Raw genomic sequence first — 16,677 nt, 5'->3', positions numbered from 1 at the left:
TGCTTAGAAAGCCTGCAGTATGTTAGTGACAGAATGATGTGTGTTGTATAGGAGCAAAATTTTTAAGAAGACAGACAGTTTATGCAAGATACTGAAAAAAGTAGAATGGTTCTTTAAGCTGACTATGAACCATTCTTTTTCTTATCAAAATCTGAAGTACTAGGGGACAAAAAGAGACAACTTGAGAAAACAGATATGAGAAGCAGGTGGCAAAGAACCGAATGCATAATGTAGAAATAATTAAAAAATGCAACAGCACAGAGAGATGTATATAGACAGACAGCTACTATATGAAAACATGTTTCCTTGAGTTTTGCATTAACACTCAAAACTCAAATTGCTCCATATATTATGTTTTTAAACTTCTGAAGAAGATACGGACACAGATGATAGAAAATCATAGAATGCTTTTGGTTAGAAGGAAACTTGGATTTTTTTTTTGTCCAACCCAACCAAACGTGGAGCAGTAAATACCCAGAATGAACACAGAACAAGTACAAAAACTTGACAGAGGTGAAATAATGCTTAAAGAGACTGCATAAAACACTACATTAGACAAAAGAATTTAAGGGGCTGAAACATTTGTTAACAAAACTGGCTTTTCAGATATTTTTTGCATACAGATAATCTTGGGAATACACATATATAATATGAAGTAAATTACACTGAATGTATAAAATAAAGCTCAAATAGCTTGATTAGTTAAAAATCTTTATCCACATCAAGCTGTTTTAAACAATTTTACTTCACGGAACTGATGAACAGACTAGCATATGTCCCATAAGGGTACTATGATCAGAAGTGACTCTCTAAAAATTTCACTTAATAAAAAAACTCAGGTTGCCATAAATAAATTATATCACCTATATCCTTTCCTGCAGTTTCTGCCAACGGCTTCAAAAGTGCTTCTGGTTTTCTTACCTGCATAGCCAAGCAAAGAGTGTTCAGCATGATGAGGACAAACATGATGTATTCAAATCCTGTAGAATTCACCACATACCAGAACTTGTACTGGTAAGGGTTTTTTGGAATATATCTACGCAGAGGACGTGCCTTCAAGGCATATTCAACACACTGACGCTGTAAAAGCAAATACAACAAAAATTGTGAGGCTATACCCAGCCATTTAATCAAGTGATAATAGAATAAGTGCAAATCAACGCACGTGTCTTAAAAATAGGCAATTTAACTACTTGATATAAAGTTACTTATAAGTGTTAAAAAAATAATCAATTAGCTTAACAATCCTTATTGGGTTATTTACAGCTGTATCTCATCATATACACTACTCAGCCACACACAAAGAACCAAACAATGCTTCTGGAAATTCTGAAGTGTTTCATATTTATATAGTTGTATGTCTTAAACTATATGTATGTATACATACGGGATATAGCATTACTATTAGTAACATGAGTACTATATATCTATAAGTTGTGCTTTCTATTTACTAAGTTTTCAACCATCAGTGCAACTGTAAAGCATAAAACCTTAGAGTCAGAGAAATAAACACTGTTATTCCTAACAGCTCAATTGCCCAGAAAAATCACATCACAAATGTAGGAACACTATGGATTTGGATTCTACTCTAGTAATGCCTGAAACCTCCATGTAGGCTGAGCCCTCCACTTGTCTTTTGAAGAATGCTTATAAAAGATGTCTGAGGGGGCACAAAGTGCAGAATGAATGCTGGCTCTGTTGTAAAACCTCTGCCTATGCATAAGCTGGCAAGTACTGTAGACTTCTTAATGTGACACCAAGTGAGACACTAAGAAGCTCCTATGCTTAATGTAACACCTTTCAGAACAAAAAGACTGGTATATTGGCTTTTCAGAAAGAGGAACATAGAATGACCTGAATACCAGTTAACAGTATTTATTAATTCCATGTTTTTCACTAAAATATGTGTTTGGTGCCCTCTTCTGACCCAAAGCAGAAAGGAAATGCTGAAAGTGTAAGTAATAAGGGATACTTTCAGAGTTCATTATTTATCTTACCTGATTTTTGTCCAGCTCACAGTTCTTATACTCTTGTTCCCCCTGTTCTTGGAATGTAACAATCACAAAACCAACAAATATGTTCATCATAAAGAAAGCAATAATGATGATGTAGATGATGAAAAAAATGGAGATCTCCACTCTGTAGTTGTATACAGGTCCCATATTTTCACCATTTGAATCAATGGCTTTGTATAGTAGCCTGAAAAAAAAAAAAAGAAATTTATCTTCATTAGTATTGAAATGAGGAAAAAAAGAGTAAAATATGCAGGCTGAGGGGACAGATTTGAGAAGAGGTCTGCTGAAATGGAATGCTATGAAAAGGGAGAATTCACTCACGCTGGCCAGCCTTCAAAAGTGGATACTGTAAACAGGGCCATCATAGCAGACAGAACGTTATCAAAGTTGAAATCACTGTTTTGCCAGACCCTCTCCTTGACCATTGGGTTATCAACATCTCCATCTTTATAAACGATGTAGATCCCTCTGTGGACAAGCAACATTAATGAAATAGTCATTAGTGAAATAGTAAATTAGTGTCAGAGTTACTCAATGCTCTACTCAAATCTGGTTATTTCAATCCCCCCCTAAGATTGTTTTATTGCAAACCTGTACCTTCTGGTGGCTTTAAGATGATAATTCAAATTTATACAAACCTACATCGCCTGACACATGTCTGTTATCAAGTATGATATTATTTGGAATATCATATGTCACATTCTTAGATCAAAGGTGTTCTCACCGGCATTCCTCAGGATTCTGCTTTGCCTCATCAGTGCACCTGTAGAATTTTCCCTACACATAAAACAAAAAGCAATGACAAAGGGCAGAGAATGCAAAATAAAGACATTTATACTTTCATTGGTTCAGAACAGGATCAGCCCAGTTCCAGCAGAACCCATGAGGAATTATATTCTGCTTTGCTTTTTTTGATGCAGTGAAGATTTTGGGTGTGTCTGCTTACCTTGAACAGCTGCACTCCAATACAGGCAAACATGAACTGCAGCAGAGTTGTAACAATCATGATATTACCAATGGTTCTGATAGCCACAAAAACACATTGAACAACATGCTGGAAAGAAGGAAAAGGAACAATATTTTAATACAAGTTGCTACCTTAGTACCACAGAATACATACTGGAAAAATCTACTTTACCACACTCAGATTACTTTAAAAATAACTTACTTTGTGTTGTCAGTATTACTTTCATAATTACTTTCATAATTAAACTTGTTTTCTAAACTTGTTTATAAGTCTGTTGACAGTTCCGTCAACATGATCTGACTAAAAACTGGAAAAACAATTAAAATATTGCTCTGATATATATTGGTCCAGAGCAAGTATTATAGTGAACACCTTCTCTCTAAGGCAGTGATTCTCCCCCACATATAAACTGCTGTAATTGTGAGCAGTTACAACAGTAAGTAACAACTGGCCTGGGATGTTTACCAATCCAGAACTGATTTATGTCCCTGCCCTCTGAACTTCTCTATGCAATTTTTCTTACACAAAGATTTTTAAACTGTGGCAGGACTGAAGAATCAGGCCAACAGAAACTTAGAAATAAACACCTTAAGTCCTTTTGCTCTGTTTATTGCCCTTAGAGGCCTCAAGACTCGTAGAACTCTGAGGATCTTCACAACTGAGATAGCACTTGATCTAGGGGAAAGAGAAAAAAAAACAAAAAATCACAAAAAAGAGCTATTCTGTTACTTTTAAGGTAACATTTAATTAATAAGAATAACATTCCTTATACATAAAATTTTTTAAAAGCCTTGAGATATACATAAAAGAATATAACAATTATTTCTGTATTTCTCTTTTATTAAATTAGAAATTATCAATCTCATAAATATAGGAATAATTTTGCCTTCTGAAGCAGCTCAGAAGCTTGTCCCAAATTGTAATGCAGTTAATTTTGGTCAGGAGCAAAATTGTGCCTGAAGTATTTTTCAGAATTGACAAGCTTTTTGAAGACACAATCTAATACCTGTATATGAATAAGTACTTTAATTTCCATCCAGCTGCAGAAAAAAAAGATCTCACATTCTCTTTCTTTAAGTAGCTAGGCTTGCATTTTGAGGAAATAATAGTAGGCAGCCTTTAAAAAAATATATTGTGAAACTGAAAGCTTGAGTAATACGTATTCTAGTACAAGCAGAGTACACAGTGGGAAGCAGTTGATGGATACCCAGCCCTTGCTCTTTTCTGAGTCATTATTTCACAAATGATTTTACAAGGCATGTGCTGAGTGATTAAATAAGCACCTTCAGACTTACTACATTTCACCTGATTCAAACAAAAGAAAAATCTCTTCACCACCCTTTACAGTCCTGATTCAACTTCTGTCTCCTTCAAATACTGCCAGGTTACATATCCCAGTGGGTTGATGCTGAAAGAGGAAGCTCATGGAATAAGATTGTAGATGTGGCAATAGCAGAAAGGAGGGTACACAGACCCCCTAGAGCTCCAGAAATTCCCTGCTGTACACAATACAGCATCGTGGTGCTCTTGCTTTCTTCCTTGGCAAATAGTAGCAAGTAGTACTCTGTTTCCAACCCATATTAGCAATAAGTTAAAAACACTCTCCATGTGAAGCACAACCTCTTGCCAGTGCCAGCCCTGGGTTCTGGCACTGCACACCCACATTTAGTGAGGGAACAAAAGGAGCTATACACTGATTTCAGTATAAAATCCCAACGCAAAGGTAAATTGTTCACATTATAGGCATAGTACTTACTGAATACCAAACGATACCAGAGAAACACCCACAACCAGCAAATCCAGCAAATTAAAATAATTCCTGCAGAAGGACCCTTTATGAAGGAATGCTCCAAAAGCTGTCATCTAAAAACAGAATTGTTACACATTTAGTCTGTATTTCAGTGTACCCAAATTCACATTTAGGCTGTTTACAAGACACTTGCCTAGAGTGTGAATGCATACAGTATCATCTCACTTTCTATGAGCCATCAAAATATAAAACAATCCCACTATGTACATTAAATCTTTAATTTAAATGATAGAAATTCTGCTAAAGGAAGACTAGCAAATGTGTGAACTGTTTCTGATGTTAAAAAAATGTCTATTTTGTGTAATAATCGATTAGGCTGAGCTAATTACACTGAACTGATTGGGACTTTGCTAAGGAAAATTATTATAAGAACCATAAAATTTCCATGCTTACTATACTTTAAGGTCAAGATTCTGAGTCCTCAACATACTGTCTTGAAAACTAAAGGAATTGAAAATGCACTGCAAAACAGAGTCAAATCTGGTACAGAACCAGCACAAAGCTGTCAGGAGGCAGCACTGCACTGCTGTGTGCCTTTGGCTCACAGGAGACATATTGAGATCATGAGTGGGTATCTCAGACTGACCTCAAGCAGCCCCATAGATTGTTTTGTATTATGCACAGACAAGGGTCCTCAGGTTTTTTCAGTCTGAGGGGAATATCAAGCATTACTCTTCCTAGTCAACTTTCTCTTCACTTTTTACTTTCTGGGGCTGGATTAAGATGAAAGAAGCACACAAAGTGCATCCTGTGAAGGAACCCAAATGGTTCCATCATTTGCAAGTTTCATTAGGAGCCAGCAATAGAAACTCTGTTAATTGTGGCAGCAGGGAGAACCTGAACAGGTGTTCTCAGGCATCACAAAGATTAGTTTGGCTACGAAACCCACCTTTACCATAATCAAAGTACCAGTTAAAAAATGCACAGGGGAATCCAGTTTAGCCATTAGAGGCACAGAGTCTGCACTTCATACAGTTTTGCATGGGTTTTTCCATAGTTATGGATTAAGACTTCAACGCTGAAGCTAAACCTCAATTTAAAATAAGGATAAGTTTGAAAAATACCTAGTAGTCAGTTCAGGCATGTGGATTCTAATTTCTTCAAACTTAAGCTCCTCTTAGCATACACTCAGCTACTCATTTTTTTCCACTGGTAAAAAAACTCAGTGCCAGTCAGCAAATGTCTGCTATTGAATGTGAATTTGAAACCCATTACTTTCTATTCTGTTCCTCAAGATGGAGCAAAAAGATTTTATTTCCTTTCCTCTTGCATCAGGCAATTACATCTTTCAAGATTGTTCCACAATACAGAACAAAGCTTCTGTCAATGGGCATCTCAATCTCCTGTGGCACTATTCGTGTGCACAAACTTGCAGGCCTTCTGCATCAGAACCCACCAGCACCAGCAAAAGCTATTATCTGCAATATGGCTAAACTCATTGATATCAGTGGGAATTCAACACTAAAATAACCCTGAATGTCAAACCTACATCTATCTACAAATATTGATTTACACTGGAGTGCATTATCAGCAGCACACAAAGTTTCATGTAAAGACTCCCACAGAAGTGAAGAGACATTGATCCAGAAACACAGGTGAAGTACATATCTCCCTATTTTTATATGGAGACTCATATTTCAATCACTACAAATCTCAGCAGAAGCATTTGACTAAAGCTGTGTTTAGCAATCCATTCCTTTGCACAGATCAAGACCAAAGCAAAGCCTTGTGCAGGTTTGGGGCACTGAGCACTGTCACCCAGCCTTCAACTGAGCAGATGCTGTGGCATTAGCTGGGGCAGGGTGAAAAGCTCAAGGTCCTAGCCTGACTTTTGCTCTGATATTGTCACATTTCCCAAGTACTGTAAACAGGATGGCAAGCTGGATTTCAGCCTCACATAAGGACTACACGAGAGAGTTCTTAAATGCTTTAAGCTGATGTTGCAGCTTTCTTGTTATTTATATACTCAACACCATGTAATGTGGAAATCATGTCTCTGCAGAGCAGTCAGAGCATAGTGAGACTTTCCACATGCTGAGAATTATTCTGCTTTAATGGTTGGGTTTTTGACATTTATGAGTTCCTTTGCTGCAGCTGATAATTGCCTCTGGTTTTTCTAATGTCAGTTTCATAGACTTTATGCCTGGAATTAAGGAATGTTTCTGTTAACTGCAGGTCTTGAATTTCCTCCCCGTAGAACACAGGCAGCTGCTGTACTAGGTAGATGCTGTGGAAAGCACAAGGCAAAACCCAGCATGGGAGACATGGGGGACTCCAGCCATAAGCACGCAAAGCCACTGTCTGGGACATGTTAGTAAAGCAGGCACAGTATATGTATGTGTGTCCTGTGCTGGTTGCCCATTAGATTTTTTATGGCACAGTTTATTTTCCTTTATAAATAACTGTGAGTGCACTGCCAGGCAGAGCTTCCTGGCAAAGGAGAGTCAGAAGCACCAATATTTTTGGTTATAATGGGGCTTATTATTTCTTTATAATATTTTACAGTATCAGATTTTAGCAGCACAAACTCTAGAGCTTCCTATTGCCTGTGGGCAACTCTTGAGTGCCTCAGTGTCAGCACCTTTTGCATTCAGTAGGAATGTTGTTTTTCATAACACATTCAGTCATGCCTTTCTATGCCTTGTTTTGTAATTCCTCTGTCTACTGGAGAAACTGAGGAGCTGTGCAACCTGCTGCTCAGAGCATGTGGAAGTTTACTGACTCATGTGGCTACACATTGTGCATGGTTTGTCAAATTTAGAGCTGGGAACCAGTTTGACCCCAATGCTACACTTCTCTCCAGTGCTTCTCTCTTTTGTTTGGCCTCTCTCTAGCAGCAAAACCCCCTGGATATTTATTTTGTAATGCTTCAAATGGTACAAGATTAATCAATTCTGTAGCAAGCACCTTTGCTGCAAAATGGAAATAAGGGTGCAAACATAAGTGAGGAAGAACATTTGCAAAAATAAAAATAGGCTACTACTTAGAGTACAGCTCATCTTGTAAACAGCCCAAATACTGCATCAATTAGTATTAATCAGATTGCATTGTGAAGAGTATGCACAGCAATATGAGCAAAAGCTGGGAGAAGAGATTTTGTTAAGCTTAATTCTCAACTGGAAATGCAAAGTTTATGTACAGATTCTCAGTCTGTCAGAATTGTTTTAAGTGTTTAGATCGGGGTTACTCATCCAAAAACTCAAGGTGAACATGCACAAATTTTAGCATTCGTGGGTAAATCTCAGAAGAAATATTTTGCAAATTCCTACCAATACTTTTGATTTCTTTGTTTGGCATTTTCTTTACATGTGAATCTAATACTCAGTTACATGGATGCTTTGTCAGAGGAAGCCTCACACATCTAAAATCTGAGCAACCCCAATGAATATTCTTAATAATCAGTACACAAACTCTACATTAAAATGTCAGTTTTTGGCTCATGCATGGGTAATACATTTAAGCAAGCATATTTATGCCTTTCTCTGTATTTAAATGTATGCCCAAGATGAATGCAAAGTATCTTAGTATATAGATAGATAAGTGCAAGATATCTTGCAAGTCCTATTGCAAGAAAATAGTTATCTACTATTTTAGCTCTGTGAATATAGCTCAGCAAAAGAAATGAGAAATTACATGCTGCCTCCTTAAAATATTCATTATCTCTTTTGGAAATGCCAGAGCAAGGAGAAGGAAAAGCTCATGCGCAGTGAATTATTTTTCCCCTTTCTGATAACTGTGAGTTAAAAAAGGGTAAAAAATGAAGTATTAAATTGATGTAATGATTAAAAAATCAGCTTCTTCATGCACTCAATGGTAAAAAATGATCAATCAAAACTATGAGAAATTGTCAAATAAAAAAAATTCTCTGGTTTAAAAAAAGTTTAGCTTTGATCGCTTAGAGAAAAGGCGAAGAACACTTCAAGTGCCTTTTCTTGGCAGGTGACACACAAGGAAAATCCTTTTAAACAAACTTCCTTTAAAAACCTGTTACCTTCAAAATGATCTCAAATGTAAACATACTAGTGAAGACATAATCTGCATACCCTAGGATCTGGAAGGTAAACAAAAAGTTACAAACATTATTGCTAAATCTGCTTTTGTGCTAACAAGGATCAATTAACAATGCATTACCTTTAACAGGATTTCAACAGTAAAGATGGCTGTGAAAGCATAGTCAAAGTAACCAAGTATCTGCAAGGTATAACACGTGCCACAGTAAGAAATCCATCTATTAATAACTTTTTACAATTTAGACCACATGAACAATAACACTTGAATTAATCTAAGTAGGTAGATGTGGAATTTAGACAGATTAAAATTCCAATTACTGTGTAATGATTTTTATTTAGTTAAATAATATCAGATGTCACTGTAAAAAGATATTAGAATTCACCCTTAAGGAGTTAACAGGACCCAACGAGCAACACTTTGTTTCAATTGAAGCTTTCATCTACCAGCTTTCACAGGTACTTTTTTTAGCAGAGATAGAGAATCTTACACAAGGAATAAACACTTATTAATATTTTAAACCAAAATATTGCATTAAAAAAACATTTCAATGGATGCTTCTAGATTGCACATTATTCTACAATTTGTTACATTATATTGTTCCTGTTCAGACTAGGCTACGGTGTCACAAAGCACATTAATGAACAGATAGATTGCCTGAATTCAGCACTACAACTCCTTTTCCTTGAACTTGGAAGATACAGCAGCGGTTTATTTTAAAATAACCCACAACAGTTGCATAGATATATGCAAACTTTTAAGAATATTGTGGATGTGATATTGACCTCACTGCCATCCACAGGAACACTGCCATGTCCCTAGCACTTAATCTAACCAATGACATTCATTACAATAGAGCAATAGTTTAAAGGATCCAGCACTCCAACTAGCAAAAAGCTGTGCACAGACATGTTGCCTGCAGTTCAGCAAGTAGCAAAATGGGAAGGAGAAAAGAAACAAAGACAATACACAGAGAAAGCATTCCTAGATTAGTGCATATAAAAGGAAATATTTTTCCCAATGTTCAGATGAAGATCACATCCTTCTGTCCCTTGCTGTAGCTGAAAAAATAGGCAAATATTAAAGCCATTCAATGAAGATCAATCAGTAAGGAATTAATTCCAAACATAAAAAAGAAAATATTTCAAGGCATTCCAGTTTGTAAACTTTATTTCCTTGCCAAGCTGACTGGCTGAAGGAAGATGGATCACTCAAGATATTAAAAAGAAAAACATGCAGGTCTGGTGAATTTGTAGTATTTACAAGAGGGCAATGCCTACTTGAAATCACGATTTCCCTGTCTGTGTCCCAAATAGAAATACTCTTTTCAGTTACCATCACTCTCCAGTTATCTTCTTTAGTTAAAAAAAAAACCAATCATCAGCCCTTCAAGTAATTTCTGCAATAACAATTTCAGTATTCTCTACCAGCTCTCTTTTTCTTATCCATTAGTGTGATTTATTCATAGGACTGCGTTTGTTCAGTTTTATAATTATGGGAAGCACACAGCTCTACTGAATAGTACATGGAGACTGTCTCTTTTTTTTGACCTCTTTTTACCTTTATAAAAGGTTTAAGCTTTTGGGGTTTTATTAACATCCCTGAAAATACACTCAGAGAATTCTGTTCTTTGAACACAGAGAAACAGCCAGAAGAGGACTTTGAGAGGCTGTATCTGCACTAGCAAGAACTGGAGGGATACAGCCTCAACTGACTATGAAGGCTCATCTTTCCCTTACGAGGTGGAAGAATTTCTCCAACTCCATGGCAATCCCTGCAGACCAATTTATATCTAAGACAGGAGAGACCTAGGATTTGTGTTGAAGTATCCCAAAACTCTGCACAGACTATCACCAAGTTGCATCAGGTCAGCTATTTCACACCTAATCTAAAGCACACACAATTCACAGTAACATGAGGGGCTGCTGCACCAATAATAAAAGTGCAGTGAGTGTAAAACAAACATGAGTGGTCATGAGACTGGATTTTTGTTTCTCCATCTAATAATTGGGCATTTGAGTAAGACTCAAATCTACCATACTCAGAACTTGAAATGGAGGATTCAGAGCTGGGCATGCCCTGACATTCATCTTACATAGGAATTTAGAAAAAAGTGACATTTGTTGAGTTTCTGATATGGAAAGAAGAGGTAATGCCCCTACAAATCCATACACTTACTAAGTGGTTCTCTAAGTTCCACAGGTCTACATGATGGAGACAACGAAGAAGAGAGGACAGGTCAGAGCCTATTCCCAACATTTTACAAACTGTGATTATTTTAATTGGCAATTTTAAAACAGTGCAAAATACTGGGAGGCACGAAGAGTGATTCAAGAAATGTATACTAGGTACATCACATAAAAATTTTGAAGAATATAAGAAAATTATGAAGATTATGCTCATCTTGAGCATATTTTACTCTGGTATATTTATAGTCAAGAAATATATGATGTACATGATAAATGGCTCTACTACCTATAATGTTGCATCAATTAACTTGCCTTTAAAGATTAATGTCTTTGTAGGAAAAAAAAATAAACCTATACCTTGAAAAAAAGAAACAGGAAAGTTTCTTAACTTCAGAACAAAGACCCAGGCACCAGTCACAAAGGATTTCTCTCCTGAGAGAATATATTTATCTTCAGACATAAAAATGAAGGGCTTACATTATTTCTAAAAGAGTGGCTGCGAATCGGATCCTCTGCAGCTAGGGAAACACTGCTCAGCATGATGAAGACAAGGATGAGATTGGTAAAGATGTGGTGGTTGATGAGTCTGTGGCACCCCACTCGAATTCTGTAAAAGAGATACAAAAACACCACGTGTGCAAATAGAATCCAGCAGATGGCTAACACCATGTTTTCTATTACTCTGCCAACAGTGACAGAACAGAGCAACCCTCAGCAACTGAAAGCAGTGAAAATGCTGAAGCTATGGCTCTGATTTCTAAAAATGTAAATCAACTGAAAATCCAGTCCTCCTGTGGTGAAGATGCACTTACTGAAGGAATGTGAGAGGATTTCCAAGCTCATGTCAGTTTTTGGGTTATAAAGACCACTGCATGTGCCAGTGTTTGTACCTCTGTGCACATACAGAGGCCACTTTTAAATGCACCAATACCAGGTAGTAAGTCATTTCAGATCCCCAGTTTGATTTTCTTCTTAATAAAGCTGTGAAAAACACTCATGTGATGAAATGTGGCTTAGGCTGCTGATCTCATTGCACTATTTAGAGACTCAACCCAAATCAGAATTCTCTTGAAAAGGTTTTCTCATAGAATTATAGGGTGAGTGCTGAAAACTACAGAGCTACTAGGTTTCCACCACAAATATGAAGTCGAATTGCACATATGCTTATGAGCCCAAGCTTACTACAAATGCTACCAAACACCTTGGTAGAGTAAGTCTGGAAATAAATTGGCAAAAAGGTAGGATCAGGTTTGTAACTGATTAAAACTGAACCTCTAAATTCTGCTGAAGATACAGAAGGTTCTTGGGGAAAATTTGTTCTCCTGTTATTAAGTAGATTGAGTACAGCATAACTTAACCAAGTTAAGATGACCAATGTGGACTGATAACATGTTATATTAGTTGAGGCCAGAAGCAACTCATGTTCAACAAAATGGATTTTTGCATTCAGTATGTGTGTTCTTAAAATTACTAGTTTAAATAACTCTCTTTTCAGTTTGTTCAACAGTTCTGAAGAACTTTAACACAACCTATGCAATAAATAAGATACAAACTCAAAACACTTTATAGTGATCATCACAACATATTCTAAACTTAATGATGATGACCTCTACCACAGAGAAGACAGCACCCTCCTATACCAAATAATTCAAGCTTCCTTCCCAGACTGCTCATGAAATTCCTATCTATAAATGTAACAGCTACATTCAATTTGCAGGAACTGAATTTTGTTCACTCCCATCCAACAGTCAATCATGGCTTTTAATGACTACTGAAGCTTGCTTTCTTCACCAGTGTAGAACTTCAAATGCTCTGGAGTTAGACTGAGCAGTGAAAGACTTCAGTTATCCTCAAAATCCAACTACTGCCATTCTTGGTATTTGAAATCATTTGTCTTCATCTTCAGCATTTGCTTGAATCCAGAAAAATGCTGTTACTCCAAGAGGAATATATACATATTTTCTCCTCATTTTCTCTTTTTCTAACTTTCTTTTTTCCTTCCTCACCTGTTTTGTTACACAAAGGTTTCTGAGGGTTATTAAGAGTCCTGTCTCATGTAGATGATGCTCAGATTTTATATCACATTTTTATATCCAGTGACTAACATACTAAATAGCTGACATACATTAAAAAGTACTTTCAGACATGGGCAGACCCAACACACTGTATGTCCAGAACTCAAGTATCTTCAACAGTGGGAAGCAAATTAATGTATTTATAAAATTACTTTCATTTACCAAGTAATTCAGAATATTTTAGGAGCAAAACCAATCTCTCTCCTGTTCTGGAGAACATACTGGAGTTCTACTCCTAACATCATTGGTAGGAGGTCTGTTTCTTCACTGCCAAACTTTCATCAACTAAAACAGTATTTTTCAAAATATATTTACGGGTTGGTGCTGCTGAAAATGAAGAAGGCACTCCCTTCAGGGATTGGGGTTATCTTCTCCTTCATATTTAGTTCTGAAATCCTACGGGGACGTGGGCCTGCTGGTACTTCTGGTTCATCCTCCTCATCTTCTTCATCTTCACCTACTTTAAATTAAACACTTTTTTTACTATAAAATAAAAAACATTAAGGTTTTGCTCACAAAAATATAAAAATATGGCTTGTATTAAAATAAGTACAGCTTATAGGTAATGTATGTTCATAGCATGGCTTTAAAAATGCATTAATCAATTTATGAAGATCCACATAGTTGTCACTCATATAGCTATTGATGTGCAGGTCTGGGTGAGTGCCTGTGTCCCCTGAGTACACCAGGAGGCTTTACTGGCCCTGAGCAGCCTCTCCTGGGGCCTCCACCCACACCCCCTGCACATGGAGTCTGAGGCCTCAGCCCCTGCCTGCTCTGTGCTCTTTGGCTGCTGAGCCCTGGGTGAAGGCAGGGCACATTTCTGCAACAGGTACCCACACAATGGGACAGAGCTGATTGTTAGGTATGTAAAGACAACAAATCCAAATTGGCTGACATCATCAGCCCCAGAATGTCCTTCTTTGCCAAATATTTTAGAAAAGTTTAGCTCTCCCACTCAGCATGACCACAGCAGTCTGCATGCTTACAGCATTAACAGAGATGCTGTTTGTACTGTCTAGGAAGCTGCAGGATGAGATAATGCTTAGCTGTTTACAGGCCCATTTATGCATTGATAAGAAAGCACAACTTCACTGACTTCAAAGGAATTGATTCAGTGTTCAGCAAGTTTAGGGTATTTTAGCAACTGCAATTAAATGTGTTTGCCTTTTGGCTGGTATTCACATACCTGGTACATCACAGGGTGGATATGGATCTTTATCCTCATCCTCTCCTTCTCCATAGCCAGTGATTGTCACCTATAGCAATGAAAAGATGAACAAGAGGAAACATGAATTTAAATATGGCTTGGAGAATAAAGTTCAACAGAAACCAAACCAAATAAGCCTCTGAAGTCAGGGAAGTGATCCCTGTCTGAGTTTGATCACTGTCTGGGTCTGAGTTTTCTGAAACATAGTAATGAGAACAAAAGAGAGACAAAAAATTAAGGTGTAGTTTTAAAAAGATGTTTTAAAAATTTTTTCGATAGTATCCACAGTCTTCTGGATGTGTAGATCTCAATAATAAAATAGGCTTTGGCAAAAGTTACCAAGAATGTTTTACTCTGTTCTACTCAGAGTTTGTCATTCACTAATATATTAATTCCCATTCACTTCCATTAGATTCACCTGACAAAATACCTAGAGGGAACCTAAAATAATTTCACATTTTTCTATTATTATTTCATGCTCTAAGAGCTTCCTTTCTCAGAATAACCTGAAACTAAAAGGCTTTTCTGAACTAATAGATTCTGTGAGAATACAAAGCATCAGAACTACTACCTTCCTTTGCCTGGAAAAAAAATGTAGAGATTATGTACAACGTACAGTAGTCTTGAAAAGTATTCCCTAGCAAAATTAGTAAAACTGCTTCTTAGCAAGGACACAGTTTTTATAATAAGCACCTTACTATCCTTGGGCTTCTTTTGGTCACCTTCCAACTTCTCGCTTTTTTTATTTTCAAGACTCTCCTTCCTACAAAACAAAATGATAACAGTTATGAAGAAGGTCATGTAAAACCAGATGATTTAAAGAGAACTACAGCCTTTTGATCTAAAGTTAAGAGATCATACTTAAAACCATACAGTAAAATATCTAAAATTATTTGCACAGCTGCAGGTGTCAGAGCAGTAAAAATCCGTGGCATTTGAATGCAATGATCCATTTAAAGATTATAATTTTGAATATAATTCCAGAAGTTAATCCCTAAAAATTTGATGCATGATCATTACTTGAGGGATAAACTGTGCTGGTGGACTCATACAAACAACTTGCACTGACTTCAATTTGCCTGCATTTATTTCAAAGGAAGATTTTCTTCTTGTCTATATAAGGCTTAGAGAACTGATTCCACAGGGAGCTGTGCACTGCCAGCAACAGATACATTCTTGTTCTAACCATGCAATAAATCCTACCATTGCAATGTTTACACATCAGTTGGCTTATCATTATGTCCTTAATTTATCCCATTTTCCCAATTATGACCCAACTTTTGTCTAAAATCATACTAATTTGGTCTTATTTTAATGCCTAGATAAACACAATTTATTTTCCTGAGTCATTTACATTTTTTTAGATAGTAAAGACATTTATATAAAGTAAATAAAATCCTTACAGAATAATGCAGTACTCTTTCCTTCCTTCTCCTGCTTATTCAACATGCCCATGCCTCTTACCTCGCATTCTTTTTCCTTTCCTTTTCTTCAGCTTCTTCTTTCTGAGCTGTATTCAGACTCTCAGCATCTGCCAAGTTATCCACAGCAATAGCCAAGAAGACATTTAGCAAGATATCTATTTCAAACCATTTTAAGGGCATTATGAATTACTGTACTTGTTTGGTTTATTATCAACATAAACACTGACAACGTGAGAGATATAAAAAGCAACTTCCCAACCTACAGCGTAGAGTTTTGTGATACTGGAGTGTAGTGCAAATAATACTCATTTAAAGAACTAGATTAATTCTGGGTATAAAGTGAGCAGAGATCCATTAGGGTCACTGATATAAAAATAGAAGCCTACTTGACATATTTTTTTAAATAAATGGAACCCAACTTTATGCTAGCCTGAGTGTGTTTCAAATATGAAACACTGTCTGTAAAGGTGGAGAATGTTCAGGCATTTTGAAAAAATCATTTTTATAATGCACTGTTCTTCTGTGTCTACTACAATTTATATTAAAATCTGTACTTCAGTCAACATCAGTTAAGTACATATACTGATACAAGCACCACATAGTGCAGAAAAGAGAGTGTTTTGACCCTTTTATGACTTACTGACCTTTAAAGAATTTCTGAGAATGACTCTAGTTTCTGCTGCTATATGGGACCATGGAAGTAATTCCAGTACACTGAAGGCAAGGAAGGGGAATGCTTCAGCAGACTTAATCCTGGCTGACTCAAGACTCCTTTGTGCAAGTTTCTCTCATCTGCTCCCTGCACTGTGCTGGGGATCACTGACTCCACTGTCACTATGTGTCAGAGTTAACAGGGCTACATCAAGTGTGAAAAGAATGAACAGGACAGTCCACATCCATGCATTTTCAGAGGGAAAGATGTCAAATAGGGACAAGCAGGTAGAATAAGTGTTTTCCCACTGGAGGAAGAAAAATTCTC

At 36.7% G+C, this 16,677-nt stretch overlaps 1 protein-coding gene across 1 annotated transcript in view; it reads right to left on the bottom strand.

Annotated features, from left to right (window-relative positions):
• CACNA1D (calcium voltage-gated channel subunit alpha1 D) overlaps window positions 1–16,677 on the bottom strand; it is a 164,670-nt gene that overhangs the window by 46,391 nt on the left and 101,602 nt on the right. The window contains 13 exon segments of the mRNA XM_030458637.1: window positions 922–1,080; window positions 1,998–2,199; window positions 2,337–2,483; window positions 2,740–2,792; window positions 2,962–3,069; window positions 3,570–3,657; window positions 4,739–4,845; window positions 8,784–8,843; window positions 11,467–11,596; window positions 13,380–13,524; window positions 14,254–14,323; window positions 14,968–15,037; window positions 15,739–15,853. Of these exon segments, the coding sequence (XP_030314497.1) occupies window positions 922–1,080; window positions 1,998–2,199; window positions 2,337–2,483; window positions 2,740–2,792; window positions 2,962–3,069; window positions 3,570–3,657; window positions 4,739–4,845; window positions 8,784–8,843; window positions 11,467–11,596; window positions 13,380–13,524; window positions 14,254–14,323; window positions 14,968–15,037; window positions 15,739–15,853 (1,454 nt within the window).

This window comes from Calypte anna, chromosome 12 (genome assembly GCF_003957555.1).
Source record: "Calypte anna isolate BGI_N300 chromosome 12, bCalAnn1_v1.p, whole genome shotgun sequence".
Classification (NCBI taxonomy): Eukaryota; Metazoa; Chordata; class Aves; order Apodiformes; family Trochilidae; genus Calypte; species Calypte anna.
This window is presented reverse-complemented; position numbering and strand designations above follow the sequence as displayed.